The 21458-nt window shown below is 60.1% G+C and overlaps 2 protein-coding genes across 5 annotated transcripts; both read right to left on the reverse strand.

Annotated features, from left to right (window-relative positions):
- Positions 1-302: 302 nt before the first annotated feature.
- KHK (ketohexokinase) lies at positions 303-11496 on the reverse strand. 4 transcript variants are annotated; one of them, XM_045844310.1, is made up of 10 exons: positions 11082-11496; positions 7449-7565; positions 7017-7158; positions 5161-5295; positions 4831-4965; positions 2965-3037; positions 2109-2255; positions 970-1058; positions 683-840; positions 303-584 (listed from the first exon to the last, which is right to left on the reverse strand). In XM_045844310.1, exons 1-10 carry the CDS (start codon positions 11119-11121, stop codon positions 499-501), a joined length of 1122 nt encoding a protein of 373 aa, XP_045700266.1. In that variant the 5' UTR covers positions 11122-11496; the 3' UTR covers positions 303-498. The 4 variants fall into 4 exon arrangements, with proteins under 4 accessions (XP_045700266.1, XP_045700267.1, XP_045700269.1 ...); XM_045844311.1 differs by lacking the exon at positions 7017-7158 and having other exon boundaries at positions 11082-11481; XM_045844313.1 differs by lacking the exons at positions 5161-5295; positions 7017-7158 and having other exon boundaries at positions 11082-11442.
- Positions 11497-11984: 488 nt separating this feature from the next.
- On the reverse strand, positions 11985-19823 carry EMILIN1 (elastin microfibril interfacer 1). Its single transcript, XM_045844626.1, has 8 exons — positions 19222-19823; positions 18180-18305; positions 17476-17696; positions 14365-16332; positions 13889-14005; positions 13424-13441; positions 13121-13258; positions 11985-12742 (listed from the first exon to the last, which is right to left on the reverse strand). Exons 1-8 carry the CDS (start codon positions 19389-19391, stop codon positions 12405-12407), a joined length of 3096 nt encoding a protein of 1031 aa, XP_045700582.1. The 5' UTR covers positions 19392-19823; the 3' UTR covers positions 11985-12404.
- Between the last annotated feature and the right edge of the window lie 1635 nt (positions 19824-21458).

Here is a 21458-nt window from a genome sequence, read left to right on the forward strand (position 1 = left end):
CATGATCTGCGGTTGTTTGGAAGGTTCCCGGGGGTCCAAAGAGTTTAGCATCCTCCCTGGCCAGGATGGCTCCCTGTCACCGTGGATGCCTGAACTGGGCCCCCACCACGGGCACAGCTGGTGGCAAGCCTGGGGCATTCCTGCTGCTCCAGCCTGGGCAGCCCCTCCTTTGGGCCTGGGTAGGGAGGTGGGCGGGGGGAATGGAAAAAAGTGGGGGCAGGGCTGTAGCATCCAAGCCCCCAGAAGCCCTGCCAGAGCAGTTTGGACGCCGAGGACAAGCAGACTGCCAGAAGGAAGCAGGCTCCGGGGAATCAGATTTATTGGCTCTGTGGCCTTGCAGCGTGCGACGCCAGGACGCAGGCGGAGCCCTCCTCTGCCCCCGATCTGCCCGGGAGCAGGGCTGCCCGGCTGCCAGGCTGGATGGAGGGGAGGCGGCACTGGCAGTCGCTGACGGAGGCCCCCACGGGGGTGTGTGCGGTGCCTCCCGCTGTGGGGCACTCACACGATGCCGTCGAAGCCCTGCAGGCCACACTTCTTGCCGGCCACCTGGCAGCCGAACCTCAGAGCCTCCTGCATGCTCTTTCCTGGAGGGAGGCGGGCGGGGGAGGGACGAGTAGCTGACTCAGCCTGGCCGTCTGCACAGGGCCAGGCCCCGCCCGGTGCCTCCTGCTGGGGTACTCACCCTGCGACAGGCTGAAGATGACCGCGGCATTGAAGGTGTCGCCAGCCCCCAGGGTGTCCACCACCCGGGGCGGCGGGAAAGCATCCGAGTGGAACAGCTGTCCATCGGGGCCCAGGGCGTCGGCGCCCTCCTCAGCCCAGGCACAGATCAGCACAGCCCTGCAGGACCCTCCGCTCAGCTGGGTGCGGCCCCCTGGGCCCCGGGCTCACGCCCCCCTCCCCAGGGCAGACCGGAGCCCAGGCTGGCTTGGTTCCCACAGCTTTTCTTCCTGGAGTTCCCCAGCTCACCCTCTCCTCACACGACTGTACAAGCCCCTCAGGGCCTCCACCGCTGATCGGAACCCCAAGTGCTTGGCTATGTCTTTGCTGACAAACACCTGTGGGCAGTGGAAGAGAGGCTGACGGTCACCCAGCTCCAGTCCCGGCCCAGCCACTCCCCGGCAGCAGCCCAGCATCGCCCGCCCACGATAACCCTGCTCCTCCAACAGGGCCCCCCCCCCCACCCCCAAGACAGTATTCCACCGCCTCACAGGGACACGTTTTCATCCTTGCTCACGGTCTGCCAGAATTCAGCCCTGTCCACCGGGACACACACCCTGGTCTGTCTGTCCTACCGTCAACGAACTTCTTCCGACCCAAAACCCAAAGCGAGCCTTGAGCGCCATCTTGGGGTGACATCTAGCATTTCGGCCAAGTGAAACTGCCGGCGCTCCGGAGCATTTCTGCTTTTGTTACGTTTGTTTTCCTCTCACAACTCTGCCCTCTAAGCCTGGCTTCTTCATTGAACAATCCAAGGGGTAGGGGCTCAGAAACTCCCTCAACACTTGCCACACAGTACAGCCATCCGAGACAGCGTTGTTAAGAAATCCTTGTGCCCAGGCCCCACCCCTGCCACACAACAGGCATCCACATCTTTTATCCCACATCCCAGGCTGGGGGCCAACCAGCTTCCGCTGAGTGGCACTGAGCTTGTCAACCAGATTCCATTTAGACCCTGCTCTGCTCAAATCACCTTGTGCAAGTCCCCTTCCTATCCTCCCTCACCTGCTAGTGCCTCCCACACCCTGTCACTCACCCCAGAGTCAAAGGACGCCTGGGAGGACAGTCCTGTCCTCTCACTGGACAGAGAAAAAGACTGAGGAGGCCCAGGGAGGAGATGCTTCCACAAAGGATTGCCCTGTCCAAGCCATTTGGCTACCTACCCTCATACCTACCCACCCACTGGGGCAGAGAAATTCTCCTTGGCCACGGCCGATGGCTGCACCGGAGCCCAAAGCGGGGAGTGGCCTCTTTTCTTTGTTCCCTCGCTGCTAACACCACCAAGCCCTGAGTAGCTAGCCATCCAGGAGTGGCAGGCAAGACAAGGGAATGTTCAGGCTCCTTCTAAGAACCAAATTAGCTGCATGTGGCCAGGATAAGATGCTCACCACGTCTCCATAGCCAAACAGCGGGAACAGCTCCTCTCGGGGCTTCTCCACCTCCACGGACACCCGGATCTTCTGCCCCGGAGGCTGCCGGGCATTGTGCTGGTCTATCCGCTGCAGCATCTTCACCTGCTCCGAAGCGTTCCGGCCCTGGGCAGGGTGGGGACGCTCAGGACCAGGTGCGAAGGGCCCAGCTGGTCCAGCTCCTTCTTCCCTCCCTGCTGAAACTCTGGGTGAGGGGGGCGGTGGGGGGCGTGGTGGAGGCTGGGCTAGAACCCCATCCTCGATCTCAAAATTCTAGAACTATCATGGACCTTAGAGGCCTTCCCATTTCACAGATGATAGATGAGGAGACTAAAGAATGAAACAGATTTTTCTTGCCCATAATAAGTTAAACAACAGGGCTAGGATTAGAACTCAGGACTTCTTGGGATTTTTCTCCTCCCTTCTGGACTCCAAAGCTTCTCTGGCAATGGAGATTCTAGTTCCCTGTATTTGGGAGCTGGGTTGGGCCTTCCCCTTCCTGCCTCCCAGAGGTCAGGCCTCCCGCAGCCAGGCCCCTGCCAGCGTGCAGGGCCCGGGCGCAGGGCAGCCTGTGACACAGGAAGCACGGGACTTCGCCTGAGTCAGCATCCTGCTTCTGGCGCTGCCTCCTGCTGTGTGACTTGAGTAAGTCACCCAACCTTTGTGGGCCTTAGTTTCCTACCTAAAAACATAGAGTAGGATGATGGAAAGGGGACGAGGAGGGTCGTATTTATTGATCACTAAGGCACTTCATGGTTCAAAGAAACCAAGAAGGGGGCAAAACACGAGGAGGGGCTGGCAGGCTGAGCCCTTCGAAGCGCAGGAAAGGGCTTGCCTCAATGTGGATCCACTTGAACCGAGTCAGATCGACTTTCTCAAAGTCCAGAGCAGAGACATCTGGCAGGTTCCTAAGTCACAAGACAGAAAGGACAAAGAATGGCATGGTGAGGATGGCCAGGACCGGGGTCCCCAACAGGCTGCTGGGGCCCTTACGACCGGCCCTGACAAGCACGGCAGGAAGCTAGATCTACAGCACAGGCTTCTGAGGCTCAGCTCCGGACCGACTCTGTCCCTAGCGGACCTCACAACTACTCCTCGCCCCACTCGACGCCATCCAGAGAGGGCATCGGAGGCAGTCTGCTCGCACACCCCTTTTGGTGTTTGGGGCTGTGATGTTCTCTAAGGGCAAACAGTACCTGTCTGTTGGGGAGCCAGTTTTGTGTGCCTTGGAGACCATACCTCCCAGAATGCCCTAAGAACACTGAGGACTACAGTTCCCAGAATTCCAATTGCCAGCAGCACACTCCGCTCCCAGCGGTGCCCCAGGAAACTACTAAGGCCTGGCTGCTCTGCCTGGAGCTCCGGTCTGGTTCCACTCACTCCTGGCACCACAGCAGGGAGTTCGGCAGCTATGTGGTGCAACCGTGAGGTTAAGCTTAGCGCTTGAGGATGAGTTTAATTTGGCTAAGTTATGGGTGGACACCCCACAAGGGTCCATCCACCTTGACCTTCCTTGGCCAGAGACCTACACACAGCCGAAGTCCTGTCTGTATTGCAGAGCTGAATCCTTCTTAACCAGCTGAGCGACCTGGGCCTTTCCAAGGCTGCTTTCCCCATCGGTCAACGGGGCCCAGACCCCCAGCCTCGCAGGCACCCTGCGGGTTTTTGGAGGGGATGCGATGCCTTTGGCTGTCCCTGCATTGAGGACGGCGAAGAGCTCCCGTCCTGTGAATACGCATGCTGCATCCTTGATGGATGTTGCTACAGGCTGTCGCTTAACGGGCAGATGACCAGGGCCACCTGATGTGAATCTGTCACCAGCGTGCGTGCCCACTCACTCGCTCGTTGGGGCACACAGAGCCCAGGGACCGTGGGCCGAGAAGCCTGTCCTGGGAGGACGGCCCCTCCCCTGATGGAGTGGTTGTGCTGGGCAGTCAGGATGGCCTGAACCGCAGGGCGGCTGAGCTGGGGCCACTCAGCCCCAACACAGCACCTGACAGATACCTGGTTCTCAGTAGCTACACCCCTGAGACTCTTCAAGAGGGAGTCTGGGGGAGATGAGGAGAATCTGAGCCCCCAGGGCCTCCCCCCAGTACCTTGGGCCCTAAAGGGATCCCCTCCCTGTCGTTTGGCACTTCCCTGGACGACCCTAATCTGCTGACCCCGTGCCCCCTCATCAGTGACTGCAGGTGGGGTGTGGGGTGTGGTCCGGCTGCATCTCGCTGGGAACTCAGCAGGGCCTCGTCTTTTCTGAACCCCAAGCCCCAGATCCTTGGTGCCAGGCTGCAGGCTGGCCACTCTGAGGCTGACCCTGGAAGTCCCACTGGGTCCCCGCCAGGGCAGAGGATAGTTTGAATCACATCTCCCGCCCTTCTGTCCTCAGAACAATGTCCCCACACCCAACCCGGGCTGCTGATTAATGAATTATGGAGGAATCACACCATAAATTACGTTTTGTGCAGGCACGCCTGCCCATCCTCGGTGCTGACCAAGGCCAAGTTGCCAGGCAGAGCGAAGCCCTTCCCGTCCCCACCCCCTCCTCCCCCTAATTGAAAACAATTCAGAAAGCACTGAGCAGTCGGGCATACGGACAATTTCTGGTACAGAGAGAGGCCCCAGAGGGTGGGCAACTGGGATGCCCATGGTGGCAAGTGAGGGAACTGATTGGTGGGTGTGGCAGGGTGAGGCCAGGGGGCCTTACGTGTCATACAGCACAATGGTACGGGAGCCACTGGAGTTGTTGACGATGCAGCAAGAGCATGGGGTCTCTCCCCTGCTCTGCCAGGCCACCTGAGACACGTCCACACCCCGCTGCCTGAAGTCAGCCACCAGGAAACTTGGGGTGGAGCCCGAGCCAAGGGAAGGGCAAGGAGACACAAATTAGAGCCTACAAACGGCCTGAACCTTCCACGGGGTGGGGAGGGGTGCCGGAGCATATGGGTGCTGAGCACCCCTCTTCCAAGAGGAGATCCTGTTCTGGGAATCCAGTGATGGCGGCGGCAGCTGGCGAGGCGCAGACAGGTGTACAAACCTGTAGGCGTGCAGGATGGTGCGGCTGCCGCTGGCCTCGTTGACGATGACCGTGGCGATGGACATGGAGCCTGTGGCCTGAACGACCATGTGGCGTAGGTCCACGGAGTAGCGGCGGAAGTCATCCAGGACAAAACTGCCGGGCAGAGTAACCCGGGGGGAGATGCAGTTGACAAGGTTTGGGGGCTGGAAGGTAGCTGGCAGGGCCACGAGGGACTCAGGCTGCAAGCAGAGGGGGCCAGGAGGGAACTAGGAATCACCAGCTGTCACAGGCTGTGCGAGGAGGAGGGAGAGGCAGGAATGCATAGGCGGAGCTCAGCGAGAAATGCACCAAGGGGCATTGTCTTCGGTCCAGACTCGAGGCAAACTCCAACCCTGACACTGCCCTTCACTTTGACTCAAGCTGGGACGGATGCGCTTACACTCAGACAGCTGCCGGGGCAGACTTGGGGTGGTGGCCCGCGCCCTCTTTGACACAGCAGGGGAGGGGACCGTGGCCTGTTTCATGCAAAGCCCCGGCAGAATTAACAATTACCAAGGTGATACTTTGCCCACCAGCTGCCCTCAGCACACCCACCCCCGGGGCACTCTGCTCTCTGAAGTCCCTTCCAGCCCTACAGTGAGTCCTCTCACTCCCCACCTGCTGGCCGGGAGGCGGTGCTGCCTTGGTGTGCCCGCTCACTGCCCTCTCCCCTCGCACCAAGGCGAACCCTTCCGGCCAGGGAACGGGCTCCCGGTGCCTGATGCCCCTCGGTGTGGGCCTGAAGACTGCACCAGCAGGGGGACAAGGAGGCCAGTGCTACCCTTCCGGGCCGTCTCTGGAAGGTCAGTGTCCTGTGCCCAAGACCTGGCATCACGCTGGCCAGCCACCATCCCAGCTTTTCTCACTATGGCGGACCCCACTGATGGCAACGCCAAAGCTGGGCAGTGCAGATTTGTGCAAAGGTGAAGACAATCACTCTGGGAGAATGGAAGGGAGCAGGAAGGGGGAGACCAAACGTGAGACGGAACGACTCCATAAAGGAAGCCACGGGAGCTGAGCAGGGCTGGCGAGGACAAGACACTGGGGGCATCCCTCAGCCATGGGGTTACCAGGAGGTGGAGCCAACTCAACAGCCTGTGACAGACACGAAGTCAGGACACTGGTCCCTGTCTTACACCTTGAGGGCCCTTTAAATAGTAGCTTTCCCATAGCATAGAACACATGGTTGGTTTACCAAATAACTTTGTGTACCCACAGAGCCCGGCACATGGCAGGTGCTCATTAAATGTTTGTTGAGCCCACAGGACAATTTGGAATGGCCCAGCCATCGGGGTGACTGCTGCAGAAAGGCAGGTCCACCACCCTAAGTAAGGACCAGTCTCACCTCCAGCTGGGAGGGAAGGCAGCTGCTGGAGAGGGTTAATAAGCGACCAGCTGTTGGCCCCGGGTCCCTGTCCCACTGCACAGACGGGCTCTCGCCCCAGTGTGCTTCCTGCCAGTTCCTCAGGGAAGGGAACCTGGCTGTGGCCGAGGGGGCTGGGCGCTCGCAGCAGTCCCCCTAAAGCAGGGTTCAAAGGGCTGTGCTTCACAGGCCAGCAACCTGGAACCTGCCCCGGTGCCCACAGTGGGCAAAGTGTGGGTCTGATAAGCCCTCGCTGAGTCAGCAGTGCCAGAGGTCAAAGAACCCGTGGGTGCCCGCCGCAGCCATCATGAACGGCACGTGGGCCCCTTTCGGGCTGCAGCCTCTCAGCCATGAGCTGGGAGGCATGGGTCTAGGCCCAGCTCCAGCACGTGGTTCCAAGGTGCCCCCGGCCAGGGTGCTCTTGCTGCTTCAGGGAACAGTGGGGACATGAGCACTGGCCCTGCCCCCTCACCTGGGAGACTGTGAGCCTGGACCTTCGGACCATGGCTGCCCGACACCCTTGAGGGAGGATGGGTACATGTCCCTAACTGCCTCTGCCTCAAGCACAGCCGGGATGAGGGAGTTAAGAAGGGCAAAGTCACATCCACCGAGGCCTGTTGGAAGCAAAGAAGGGGAAGGTGGGGGAGCTGAAGCAGGCTCCGGAGGGTGGCCAAGGAACCAGGCTGTGGAAATGAAACCTTTCGCAGGAGCAGCGTTAACATCTGAGGAGCGGGCAGGCCACACCAGGGAGGCTCGGGAATGCTGGCGCTCCAGCTGCCCACTTCGTCCCCTCCCACCCAGGTCTGGGGGCCACAGCCGTTTCTTACAGCCCACCCACCCAGGGTTAAGACTGCCTTTCCCCCCACCCTGAGGGCGGGCCTCCCCTGCCCCCTCTTCAACTCACTCAGCAGCAAAGCCGGGGGCCAGCGAGCCCATGAAGGCGCAGGGAGCCCCGAGCAGGGAGAGGACGGTGCAGGAGTTGGACGCGTTGCCCCCGCGCTGCCACCTCTGGGACAAGCACCTGTAAGACACAGTGGGGGGTCCCTGCAGCTCCAGCAGGCTCGTCCTGGGGTGAGCACGGCTGACCTCGGTGCCCTAGGGAGGGCCCGCAGAATGTGAGCGCTAGGAGAACCCCCCCAGAGGGCATCCAGGCCAGTCTTCTCGTTTCCAGGTGGGCCTCCAAGGCCAGCCAGGGCTGTCTCCCTAGCCCAGGCTAAATTCAAGTTTACAGCAGTTAATTTCTATCCCCACCTATTCTTATGACATCAGGAAACCACTCAGTCAGGTTCATTACAATTTGGGGGTTTCGGTCCCTGCGGGTTAGTGTCTCCTCAGTGTCAATGGCCCACCTCCCCCAGGTGGAGCCGCTGCGTCTTCGGCCTCCTCTTGAGAGCTGGATAACGCCAGGTGCCACTTTCCAAAGATATCAAATCTACTACCCGCTCCTGTCTCAGGAGAGTTGCTTTGATAATAACTCAGGGTAAACTGAATAAGAGAGGTGAACCTGGGCTTCGTGATCATGCAAGCAGAGGGGAGCTAAATATTACCATGTCAAAAGCTGAAAAGCCCTGGCTGGAGTGGCTCAGTGGATTGAGCATCAGCCTTCGAACCAAAGCGTTGCCAGTTCAATTCCCAGTCAGGGCATAGTAGGGGGTGCATGAGTGGCAACCACACATTGATGTTTCTCTATCTCTCTTTCTCCCTCCCTTCCCCTCTCTCTAAAAATAAAGAAATAAAATCTTTTTCTTTTAAGTTGAAAAGATTATTGGGTGAGTATCCGTTTTTCCTCCACCTTTTTCATTTATTTGTTTCCTTTTTTTCAACTTTATTGAAATACAGTTGACACATAACGTTTTGTAAGTTGGAGAAGCACAATGTGATTTTGATATACGTACACGTTACGAAATAATTCCCACAATAAGGTTAACTGACACTTCCATCACCTCACATCACTTTTTCTCCTCCCTCTTTGCTGAAAGTCTAACAAGAGGAAAACAACTCAAAGTACATCTGTTTGGCTTCATGTCATCTTCAACAACAACAACGAGAACTTATGCGTACAAAGTCAAACCACTTCGGTGATTTCTCATTTGCGCTCCAATAACACTGCGAGGGAAACAGTGCAGGCTGCTATTTCTCTTCTCCCAGCTCCAAAATAACAACAACAACAACAACAAAAACAACAACAACAACTGTGGCAGGTTATAATAAGAGGAACGAGTACCAAAGAATCACTCCTTAAGGGAAATAAGAGCATCAGAATTTTTGGACGAAGATGTACTTGTACACAAAACTTAACCCTGAGCTTCCCTTCCGCCTTGGGAAAAGGGAACCACCATCGTTTTAGAAAGAAAGGTCTCTCACGCTACGAGCTTTAGAGAAATTCTCACTCGGAGAAGAGAGAAGAGCCTGGGGTGGGGGGGTCTGCCTTGCTCGAAGTCACCCCGCAGTTAAAGACAAAGCTGGCGTCGGAACCCAGGTTCCCCGCTCCCACACCACTGCAACGCACTCTGTATTTGTGAATGGAAGGTAGTCAGGCCCCAGCTAGGGTGAGGTTTCAAAGAATGAGTACATACTTCTACTCTGTGGAAACCCCTCACAGTCACACCGATACCCAACTCGATGTGCAGAAAGGCTCTGCTGAACACAAAGGTGCTTTCTGGAAGGCTCTTCTCGGCCTGGTCCCTGGGAGGCAGGGCCATTCTTCAGGGGGCCGGCCCAGCACCTGGGGGCTGCTCCTGAGAGTCCCCAGCTGTCTGTGGAGCGCAGGCAGCCTGGGACAGGTGGGGCTGAGATGGCCGAAAGGGACTGCCCCCCCCCCCACCCCCAGGCTTGCTCATCTGGGAGGCACGACAGCATCCAGAAGCTGGGCTGGGCGCGATGGGAGCACACGGGAGAGGCCCTCAGGACAACCACAGGCTCTGCAGAGGAGCAGAGCGGTGGGTCTGGGGCAGCGGGAGGCCCACCCTGAAGGGCAGGGGCATGGGGAACGTGGGCAAGGTCTCTTCGGAGCGGCACCTCACTGCGCCTGCCTTCGGAAGCAGCCCCAGGCAGAGTGGCAGGACCCCCCCCCCCCCATTCTAGCATTCTAGCCTCCATGGGGCACCAGGTCTGGTTGAAAGAGGCACTCGGGTCTTCCTCAGGCCCGCCACAGTCCTCAGGGGACCTGAGGCTCCGAGGTGTGCACTGCTGCCCTGAGAGCAAGCCTAGCTCCCCTCTGGGCACCCTGCCCTAGGGCCGTCTTCATGTCGGAGAGTGGGCGCACCCTGTGCCTCTCTCCCACTGCCCCTGCACCCCTGGCAAGAGGCTCTAACTTCTGGCAAACAAAGCAGCCCAAAGCAAAGGGTTGGCTCCACGAGACGGGCAGCAGCAACGGGAAAGAGAGCACAAGAGATAGCGGAGAGCTGGGACACGAGGTTCGGACTTAGGAGGCTTGGGCTCTGATCCCTGCTCCGCCATGCACGGACCTCATGGCCTCACAGAAATCATTTAATTTCTCCACATCTTCCATATCTATAAAGAAAGGATCTGACTGGTCCTTTCACACTTCCCACGGGCTGCCGTGAGGAAAGTGTGGTAACACGTGTGACCGTGCTGGGTGAGCACCGTCTGGTCTCGCCCCTCAGCCTCACGGCTGGGAGTGCTGTCGCGTCTCGCTGAGCTCGGCCTTGAACTGGCCTTTCATCCAGGTCTTGACTGAGACAACTGATAGCCGAGGAGCAACTCTTCGTATTCCAAACATTGGCCTTTCCCAAGAGAAAGCCCTGTACTTCGCCCACAGAAGTGCTTTCCTGGGATTACAGCATAACGGCGTAGTTCTTATCAAGAGTAAATATAAGAACCAACAAACTCTCCAACTTCCACCAGACAACCGAGTTGGATGTTTTTTCTCCACTACATTGCCAACTGACTTGTGTAAAAAGGACTTCTGGTAAACTCCTTTCGGAATTTAGCACCAGGGAGAAGTCTGTGCTTGCACATGCCTAACCCACAGCACTTTAAGGGTCATCCCGGTGTCTGCAAGCCCTGAGCTACAGTGAAGTTCAAATGCCATGGCTTTAAATCTTCTTGCCCATCTAACTAACAATACATACTTCTTATTGTAAGCTGCCTCATTTTTTAAAGGAAATAGATGAGGCATATAGGTGGCAAATAAATTAGAAGCAAATGCTAATAAGAGGCAAGGGCATAGGTCTTGTTAGGAAACAAACACATCGGTCCTGCTTGTACTAGGTGCGCGTCCTTACATAAACCACTTCGTCTCTCAGAGTCTCTACTTGCTCGTGGGTAAAATAGGGATAATCATGCCTGACACAGTCCCGGGGGTGACATGGGAACTGGCGAACACAATGCTATCTGGAGCCTGGGTCTTGTCACTAAAGGACTCCATTCTTTCCCCAGGTCCCAGACACAGAGCAAGGGGCATGGGCTCCCGAGGACGGACTCGCATGGCCCCAGCCCTGCAGTCTTGAACGCCAGGCACAAATGCGGGGCTGCCGTGGCCCTTGGGGTCTCTGGGGGGCCCGGGCGCCCCTACCTGCTGTCCGAGTCCTCCTCCGGGTACTTGTCCACCACATTGATGATGTCCAGCACCACTAGCCCCACACATAGGATCTGCTTCTCTTCCATGAGGTCGCTCCCAGTACTTTCTGCCTGCTGGGCTGCAGGGATTGCTCCCGGACTCTGGCTCTTATTCTGCAAGATTACGTTCCCGCGCCCCGAAGCCGCCCTGGCTCCTCCTCCGAGTCCCGAGCTCCTCCCCCAGGGATCCTCCTGCAACGGCAGGGTGTGCAGTGGGGTGCAAAGAACGCAGTAGGGCCCTAACTCCCTACACCCACCGACCCAAGAGGGCCTGGAAGCGCAGGCCCGATGTCTTGGTCCCCCGGCCTCGCTTTAGCAGGTTGCGAGGCCCAGCAGTTGGTGACGCCTCCCACTTCTCGGCCTCAGTTTCGTTGTGTATCAAACGGACTCGGTGCTAATGCAAACCTGTCTAAAGCATTGCTAGGCAACCTCATGACTGCAAAAAAAAAAAAAAAAAAAAGGGCTGTAGACCCTTGCTCTGCCGTCTCCTGCATCACCGACTCCCACTCTACCCACTAGACCCTTGGGTTTGAGCTGGCCTCTTAACTGCGGCCTCTCGGAGTCGGAGTCGGCTAAAGCTTTGCAGCCTGCCTGCTCCCCAGGCACAGCCAGTCCCAGCCCGGGGCGGGAGGGGGCGGGGTGACAAGGTGAGCGGCGGTCACGTGACCAGAGACTGCGCTCCGCGCCCCCTGGCGAACACTCGCGGAACTCGTGTGACCCGGAAGAGGGTCCCAGTGGGGCGCTGAACCGCCCACGCTCCTAGCGGCTGGGCCACGCTGCCAGTCTGGAACCCGTGGCTCCCCCATTCTGTCCCTTTGTGCTCCTGTGTACCCCCGAACATACTAAAGCAGACAGATGGTGTATTTCGTTTTGTTCTTTTTTATAAAAACCAAGTGTCTTTATTCCTGAATAGTTTAGTATGGCGGTGGGAGCCCGAGCACCCTCAGGAGACCCGTGGAACCCAGGAAGTCGGCCTAGAAGCCAGTTGGGGGGGTTTCTAGGCTACCAAGATCTGCTCCTCCGCAGCCGGGTCCTGCAGGGGACACCGGTCAGGCCAAAAGTCTGGACGAGGGGACTCCGGAGATCCCAACCTGACGCACTCTGTTCGTGGGGAGTGGAGAGGAGGCTGCACCGGCGCCTTTGCTGCAGCGGGTCTGGAGACGGGGACTCGCCGAGGACTGGGGTGCGGAGCCAGTGCCCAGTCCCGCGCGGGAGCCCGCCGCCCCCCATGGCTCTTTTGCAGGCAGAGACGCTTCAGGCCGGTCGACCTGCCCCCTGCCTACGCCTGTTCTAGCTCCAGGTCCCCGTAGAGCAGGGCTCCGCTGAAGATGGTGAGCGGCTCCTCTGAGTGCGCCAGCTGCCCCATGACCAGGTCGATGCAGACCGTGTCGCCAGCCTGCAGCGGCAGGATGAGGCTGAAGACACCCAGGGCGCCCGGGCTGGGCTGGCTTTCGGCCACGGGCTTATTCTCCAGGCCCTCAGGCTCGTAGCCACCGGAGTCTATGCGGGCCACGCCCAGGTTGGAGCGGGACAGAACAGCCTCTACTTTCTCGTGCCGGTGCCCAGTCAGCACTGCGCTCAGCAGGTAGCGTCCGGCCAGTGGCGCGGTGAATATGCCTGGGGACAAGGAGGGCAGTCAGAAGAGACAGGTGGCAGGGGCTGGGAAGGCTTCCGGACTCAGAACTCCTGGACTAAGAGCGGTCTTTTCCCTTCTCTTCCACGAGAGTGTAAACTCCACGAGGGCAGGACATGCGGGTGTTTTGTTCATTACCGCATCCCCCGCACTCAAAACAGGGCCTCGGCAGGAGCAGGCCCCCAGTAAAGAGCTGTTGAAGGAATGACTGCCCCCCGCCAAGCTGTGGTAAGAATGAATAAATGCAAGAAAGAATAGGGTTCTCCCCAAATCAGAGCGTGAAGAGATTCACCTTGTCTCAAGGGGCAAGAATGAGGCCGTGCCACTGCACAGCTTCTCTGCCCCCATCCCCCAGTGCTCACCGGTCTCTGGGTCGTAGTAGTCCCCGTCATTGAGCAGGACTCTGTCGAAGGGCACTGTGCCTGGTTCAGACCGGGGCAAGCTCAGGGCAGCTGAGAAAGCCACCCGGGGCACAGACACTGCGGGTGCCCCTTCCACTCCTGAGTGAGAGTAGGGTGGCTGTCAGAGTGGATGCTCAGTGCAGAGCTGCCCAGCCTCCTCCCCTCCCCCTCCCCCTCCAGAGTCTCTACTCCAGGGCTGCCTGAGGCCTTCCATCCTCTGCCCCGGGTTCAGCTCCCCTCCTCCAGCACCAAATGAGAACTTACCCTGTTCACCTTGGGGCCCTGTGGGAGGAGGAAAGGGAGCAGTGAGAGGTGGAGCGGCTCGCTCTAATTCACTCAGCAAACACCTGCTGAGCCTGTCCAGCAGCTGTGCTAGGTGCTTGCTACACAGGCTCTAAGGCAGGAATGGGGGTACCAAGAAAAGGAGGAATAGGTCCAGGCTACTGAACTGCTGGGCCTGTGCGCTTAGCCCCCAGCCTTTCACACCTGACCCAGTGCTTGTGGGCTCAACCTTGGTCTTCAACTCAGCAGTGAGGCCGCCATATCTAGTTGGCCAACACAGTGACTGTCCCAGCTCCTAGTCACTTTCCTAATCACTATCAGCCATTTAGGACCCCCAATTTGTGCCCCTTTCCCCCTTTCCCTGTCAAGTTCAAAGGGGAATGTCAAGCCTGGGGCTGCCCCGAGGGGCGGTAACCTTGGCTGTGGCAAGGATCTCTGTCCACATACCTGGTGGCCCAATGGGCCCCTTTTGTCCATCCTTGCCTGGAGGTCCTGGAGGTCCAGCAGGGCCCGGGGGTCCCTGTACTCCAGGAGGCCCTGGGGGCCCAGCCTCACCTGCAGGCCCTACAGTGACAAAAGTCTGTTGAAGAAGAGCCAGAAAAGGAGTTTCCAAAGGACAAAGAGGGAGAAGCCTCCACAGACAGGTTGATGGGATCCCTCGCTGCCCACGCGGGATACATGGTGGGCAGAGCAGCACCCCACCCCCACCCCCACCCTCAGCCTGGTCTGAGCCACCAGGGGAGGGCGGGGAGCTGGGGCTCATCAACAAACCAACCCTGGGACAGTGGTGGGTCTGCAGTTCATGCTGGGCCGAGCAAGGCAAAAGTAGATGAGGTTAAGGCTGAGCTGTTGTGACGGAGGGAGAAAGGACGTGAAAGGGGTTCCCCCCCACGACCACCCCAGGCCTCCTCTTGCCCCCTCACCAGTGAGGTCCTTCAGGCTGAGCTGGTGAAGCTGGTCCTCCAGGAGCAGCAGCGAGCTGTTCAGGGTACTGAGTCGCCTTCCCAGGCCCGCCTGCCCTCCCAGCAGCTTCTCCAGCAGGGCTGCCTGTGTCTGGCTGGTGCTGTTGGTTTCCCGTAGCCCGGCCCAGAGCCCCGCCACATGTTTGGAAAGGCCCTCGCGTAGGCCCTGCAGTCCCCCAGCCACCGTGTCCAGCCGCTCACAGACTCCCTCCAGACGGCCCAATCGCCCCTCTAGGCTGGGGCACCGGCCAGCCTGTGCCTGTCCCTCCTCCAGGCCTCGGAAGCGCTCCTCACTTTCCATGACGTGTTCTGTGGCCTCCTGCTGCAGCCTGTTAATCTCAGAGATGATGCGGTCCTTGGTGGCTCCCAGGTCCGCCAGATCAGCGCCCTGGCCCTCCACCGTGGTCTGGAGCTCGTGCAGTGAGTCGTTGAGGGAGCTGAAGGTGAGGATGACTTCGGAAAGCTCTCCTTGCAGGGCCTGTAGGGCTGAGCCGGAGCTGCCCCCGAATACGCTGAAGCCATCTAGAGGCCCACGGCTTGGCCCCCCAACACCTGGGCCAGCCCCAGGGCTCCGTGGAGGTAGCAGGGGGCAGGAGCAGCGCTCCACCCCATCCCGAAGGCGGCCCAGTTCCTCTTGGACGCCACCGCAGGCCCCGCAGCCCTCGTCCCCACGGGCCTGCAGCAGACCCTCCAGCTGGCCCAGCCGTGCAGCTGTGAGGTTCAGCTGAAGTGTGAACTCTGCAGCTGTCTCATCCTGAGCATCAACACGACCCTGGAGCTGGCCCACGACCCCTTGCAGTCCCTCCAGCGTGGCCTGCCGGGCCTCCCCGGCTGCTCCCACCTTGTGCAGGCCCGAGATCGCCAGCCGCAGCTGCCCCTCGCTGTCTAGCACCCTGCGCTCCAAGGCACTGAGGGTCTCTCTGACCTGGGAGTCCTGCTCCCCCAAGGCTCCAGAGCAGAGCTGCCCACATGCCTGCACAGACCCCGCCACCTGCTCTTCCAGCAGGTCCAGCCGGCCACCTAGATCCCCGCTCACATTGGACAGCAGCCCCTCCAGCTTCTCTAGTCGGCCCCTGGCAGCAGGCAGCCAGTGACTCAGTCCCCCAGGACGCCCAGGCCAGCCCTCCACCTGCTCCTGCGAGGGACCCAGGGTAGAGTTGAATCGGTCCTCCAGGCGGGAGAGGCGGGATGCTAAGTTGGTGTAGCCTGGGGGATGGCCTCCGTGCCCCTCTGCACCTTCCAGCTCGGAGCCTCTCCGCCCACTCAGCACTTTCACTGAACTGGCCACGACCTCCAGCCTCCGATCCAGCTCCGCCAGTCTCCCGCCCAGCTCCGGAGGGCAGCATTCCTGAGGGGGCCTGTGGCCCACAGCCTGCCTGGCCAGCTGCCGCTGCCGCTCCTCCACAGAGGCCAGTGACTTCTCTAGTCCACGCAGCCGCTCCCGGTCCTCCTGCTGCTGTCGGCGGAAGCCATCCAGTCCCGCCAGACACACGGAGCAGGACTCTTGCAGACGCCGCTCCATCTCCCGCAGCAGCTCCTGGCTGTGGCCAGAGGAGGCTGGGGCTGGGTCCAGGGCTCCTCCACCACCGCCGCCTTGGCCACCACTGCTACCACCACTGCCACCACCACCACCACCACCGCCACCGTGATGGTTGTTGAGGTGGCCCAGCTCCTGGTCATGGGTGGAGACACGCTTGTCCAGCAGCTGCAGCTGCTGCTGGATCTCGTTGAGGGTTTCATGCACACCAGGGCGGGCGGCTGCGTCTGCTGGCTGCTGCCTCCCATTAAAGGCCGCCTCCACGGCCTTCTGGACATCTTCTGCCAGGCGCCCACTCAGTCCCTGCAGGACATCCCGAAAGCCCTGCAGCTCCTTGGTCAGGCTTTGTACCTGCTCCTCCAGCTGCTGCACCTTCTTTGACTCCCCGGGACCTGGCAGAGAGAGGGAGGACATAAGGCAGAGGGGCCTGTCTCAGTGCTTGGTGCCCACCTCCTGCTCCAGCTCCCTAGCTCCCAGGGCAGAGGTCCTAGCTGATTCAGCCACCCCTTAGCTGGGTGATTTGGACAAGAAAAGACAGAAGGAAACTCTCATTCACTGAACGCCTCTGGGCCAAGTCTTTGCGCCTTATAACAGCTTCATCGGGCAGCTAACATTAGCTGTTCCCATTTTGTAGATTGGGAAACAGAGGACCGGAGAGCTTAAGTACCTGGGCCATGGATTACAAGTTAATTAAGTGGCAGAGCCGAGGTTCAAACCCAGGTCATCTGTCTGACCACCAAGCCCATGCCCTTGTCACTGCCCAGAGGGCCTCTTAACTTTATGGAGACCGTTTCCTCATCTGTGAAATAGGTATGACACTATGTCGCTCCCTCAGGGCAAGTGGGGTGGCACCGTGGGCTGCAGGATGGTGGCTGTCCCTGTGCAGCACCTCCACACAACGCCACAAGGGACAGTGAGGTTCTGCGGTGAGCCTGTGGAGGCTCTCGCTGGATGGGGGAGAGTCAGCCAGAAGTTCCTGTTTCCATAATTACAACATGGCTTTCTCGCTGGCAGGCAGACACGGCACATCCGCACATCCGCACATCCGCAGTGCCCGGCACACAGGCAACAGGGCAACAGGGACCGCTGCATTCTGGGACCTGTGGTCTCCAGAGGCCACCAAGGGGCCTGGGACCTGTAGTCAGCTGCAGTGCATGCTAGGACTTGTAGTCTCAACTGTCCGGCCCCTTGGACCAAGCTTCTGAAGGAATTCCCCCTTCTTCCCGCAGCTGCTCCCTCCTGGGAAGTATCTTGGCCACACGTGGGCGTGCATGCGTGCGTGAGCACATCCACTCTCTATGCCTCATTTTTCTCCGGCCCCTCCGATCTCTCCGTCTGGTGTGCACACGCGCGCACACACATGCACAAACATGCGAACGCACACGTACACACGGGCAGGGAATCTGAGGGATCGCATTAACTCTTCTCTGTCCCTTCTTTCCTGACTCGGAACATTGGGATTTCCCCAGCAGCCTGGCCCCACATTTCCAGCCCACACTGTCTCCCACTTCTTTCTGCGGGGGTCCCACACTCACCTTCCCCGCCCAGCCCACTCAGGTGGCTGCCGGCACTGGAGCCGGAGAGGTTGGGGCGGCCCGGCTGGGGCCGGGGCCGTGGCGTGGCCGGGGCAGGGCCCAGCGCGGGGCCGGGGCTCTCGGCACAGTCGTCACCTGAGTACCCCTGACAGCACCTCCACTCCATGTCCGTCACCGTTTTGTAGGCCACGCGGTAGCGCGGTCGGAGGAAGTTGCGGTACCTGGGAGAGGCGGAGGGAGGGTTCTTTGCTCCTCGCTGTACCGTCAGTGGCCGTGGCCCCTGTCCGCAGAGGTGGGCAACTGCGGTGGGCAAGGCCTGTCCCTCAGGTGGGTCCCCCTTACCGTTCAGCATGTGGTCTTGCTCAACTGACAGCTGTCAGCTTGCTGGCCAAGGGCCAAATTCCTGTCCCCCCGGCCACCCCCCACCCCGTGTCCTGTGCAGGAGCCTTGAACCCCTACCCCCCTCGCTGAGAGGACTCGGCCCAGAGAAGGCATTCTGGGGCTGGCGGGGTGGTCTAGTGAAGTGTGCCCTCCATGTCCCTCCAGCCAAACCGCCGCCTCGGCATCTCCTCTAAGTGGCTCTGACTGCAGCCCCTGGCCCTGCCCCTCGCTACCTGCCTCATACAAATTCCCTGAGTTGGCTGCCCGCCTGCTATCCCAGCCTAGCCCTCACCCAGCGCCCACTCCCCAGCGCAGGGGCTCACGTGATGCTGTGGGTGCACTGCGGCTGGCCCCAGGCACAGGGCTGGTAGTCGGGCTTGACGAAGGTCTCCACTCCATCCTCAAGGATGCAGCTCACTGTCCGAGTCACCACGTAGGCACACCAGTTCCTGCAGGCACAACCCACCTAGGCCTAAGAGCCAGAGACACCCCCCCCCCAGGGGAGGGCTCCGGGGCTCCCAGAGCAGCCGAGGGATGGTCAAGGATGAAGGACCCCCGGGGGCAGTGGGAGCAGGGCTCTGGCGGCGGCGGCAGCTCCCCCCACGCCTTCCTGTGCTGCCAGAGTCGATAAAGACTTTTCAAGACAGGAGAGGAGGCACAAAACGGAAAACCACAACTATGAGCAGTTGATCCTCGTGGCTGGGGAGTGGGTCCCAGGGAGCCTCTGAGTTCACCCATTCATTCATGTCCCTTTTCTGTCTCAGCCTCCAGCTTGGCGTGGCCCTCTGGTGACTCCCCGGATGCCGGCTCCCACCCACCCCTCAGGGGAGAGGACCGGGAAGGCAGGGGTCCAGCTCAGGGGGAAGCAGAGAATAAGCCGTTGACAGGCCCTGTCCCCCTGGGGGTTGCGGTTCTGCACCCTCGGGCCCGTTCATGCTGCCTCCGCTCAGCGTCCGGCTGGAGAGCCGGGAGGAGCAGAGCAAGAGCGGCGTCAGGATCACGGGGGACTGGATGGGACAAGGAAGCCCCAGGAAGAGATGGATGGAAGTCCTGCCGGAGGATCCCAGGCTGGTACGCAGCTGACAGGGAAGCCGGGCCCGTGCCCTTCGGGGCAGCCTCCTTGGGCACCCAACTGCAGGTCCCATGGGGGGGGATGCGGGAGCTGATTCCCCTGAGGTCAGACAAGGGTACCTATCTATTCAGGGGGCCCTGGAAACACCCAGCAAGAAGGTGGGCGTGTGAGGGGTCATCTGATGGATGGGCTTCCTCTCCTCCTCTTCCCTGCCTTGGGGAGGTAGCCAAAGCGGGGCCCCCAATACCCACCTTCTGACCCACCCTCCCGTCTACCTTCAGCCACACGCTTACCTGTGGCGGCTGGCAGGCCGGCGGGCGCTCTGGGCCTGGGGCCCCCCGGGGCTGAGAGCCCCACCGTTTCCTGTGTAGAGGCTGTAACCCCGAGGAGGGTAGCTAGCTGCCCCCACGGCTGTGGTCAGTAGGCAACAGAGGTAGCAGCTCCAGAGGGTCCTGGGGGCCATGGTGGGGGCGCTCCGCTGTGGCCCTCAGAGGCTCATCCCGCCTGACCGCTGGCGCCTCTGCCCGGAGCGGGGATGCTCGCTGCTCCAAGGGTCGAGGGTCGGGTCCTGTCCCCAGCTTCCTGCCGGCAGCAGCCCCCAGCCACACGCCTCCTCCGTGGCCTCCTGGCCTGACCCCTCTCCCCTCCTCTTTCCTCCTCGGGCTCCCGCCTGTCCCTCCCTCGGTTCCTTCCGTTCCCCTCTTCTCCACCTCTGAGGGGAGTTTGTTCTCCGTGCCCCGGCCTCCTGTGCCTGGTCCCTGCCCCTCTCAGACGCGGCTTCCTGGGCACCCCCTCCCACTCGCCCCAGCTGGCCCTCTTCTGGTCTCCTTATCCCTTTTCCCCAGTGACCGGATCCCGGGGATGACAGGACTTTACCCTGTGGCTGTTCAGAGGCGCAAGAGTGGCTGTGCGGGGCGGGCCCTGGCCTCCTGCCTCCCTCTCTTGCTCACTCCCCTCCCTTCCCCCCTGTCTGGCTGGCGGTCCAGCCTCCCCCTTCCTCCCCCCACCTCTCCAACCATCCTGCGCCACATCTGCTTCTTGTTAACTCCGGGAAAGAGAGGGAAAAAAAAGGAAAAACAGAAATGTGGAGTTGCCTCCGGGCTTGGGGCCAGCCTCTCAGACGGGCCACATGGAGTGGAGTCGGGGCCAGGGCTGGGGAGGAGGCCCAGGGCTGGCCGCTTAGACAGGGAACAGGAGCTGGAGCCACAGGTCTCCTGGGGCTGGGGCAGGGCTCCCCTGGGAGGGAGGACCTGAGAGGGGGCCCCAGAAGGGACAGGAAGAGGGAAAGACACAGCTGGACATCACTCGCCATCCAGTCCAGCTCTCTCCTTTCACAGATGTGAAAAATTGAGGCCCAGAGAGGGAAAGTAACTTGTCCAAGGTAACACAGCAGTCAAGAGCAGAGCTGAGATTAGACTCTAAACACCTAGGTCAGTGACTTGGGAGGAAGAAAGGGAATAGGAGAGGGCACTGAGCTAGGGGGAAGAAGGGAAAAGGACTCCTGAGGTCAGCAAGATGTTCAGAGAAGCCAGAAGAGGAAGGAAGGGATCTGGAAACGGGGGAGCAGCTTTCTGTCAAGTATGGCGAGAACAAGCACAAGAGAAGATCCATTCTTTTTTGTGGTTGTTGTTTTTCATCCTCACCCGAGGATGTGTTTATTGATTTTAGAGAGAGGGGAAGGGAGAGAGAGAGAGAGAGAGAAACAATGTGAGAGAGAAACATCAATCGGCAGCCTCCCTTAGATGCCCCAGCACCCTGACCAACTGGGGATCGAACTTGCAACCTAGGTGTGTGCCCTGCTGAGCCACCGGGCCAGGGGGTGGCGGGGAGGGGGAAGAAGAGAGAGAGAGAGAGAGTCTGTCATTCCTAAAAGGCCAAAGGAACAGGGGCCCCAGACTAGTTCTGGCGAGGGGTAGGCCCTGTCCGTGCAGCACAGGAAGTCGCTCCCTAGCCTGAGGCCCGTCTGAGAGCCTCTGTAGCAGGCCAGGCCCCAGTCAGACTCAGCGCTCATCCTGGCCCGTTGGCGCCTCCTGAGATATGGGAGTCCGTCAGCTGGCCCCTCTTCCTCAGCCGGCCCCTCTTCACCAGCTGGCCCTCGGTGTCGGTGTCGTGCTCTGGACTGGGCCCCCCTGGGTGGCGGGGCCCTCAGGAGAGCTCGGCGGAAGCACTGGAAGAGAGTGCCGGGTGCTGCGCGCTGGCGGAGGTGCCCAGGGCAAAGGCACGTTTGTATGAGACTCAGTTCTGGGGAATGGGACACAAGCCCCCAAACAGAGAACCGGCACAAGGCAGGACAGACGGAGCGCCAAGAGGGCCAGACAGATGCATGCGGCCGTTCTGGGGCAGAGGAAGGGAAAGGCAGCTGGCTGCTGGGGGAGGCAGAGAAGAACCCTGGGAAGACGCAGAACCTGAAGAGTGTTGGCGGAAAAGAGCGAAGAACAGAGGGGAGAGGTTTCAGGCTGTGGAAAGTGGTCTGCCTCAGCGTCCTCATCTGTCACGTGGGACTAACAACAGCACCCTCCTTCTGAGGTCT

The sequence above is a fragment of the Phyllostomus hastatus genome, unplaced genomic scaffold (assembly GCF_019186645.2).
Source record: "Phyllostomus hastatus isolate PE091 unplaced genomic scaffold, TTU_PhHast_1.1 phas_contig_402, whole genome shotgun sequence".
NCBI classification, from domain to species: domain Eukaryota; kingdom Metazoa; phylum Chordata; class Mammalia; order Chiroptera; family Phyllostomidae; genus Phyllostomus; species Phyllostomus hastatus.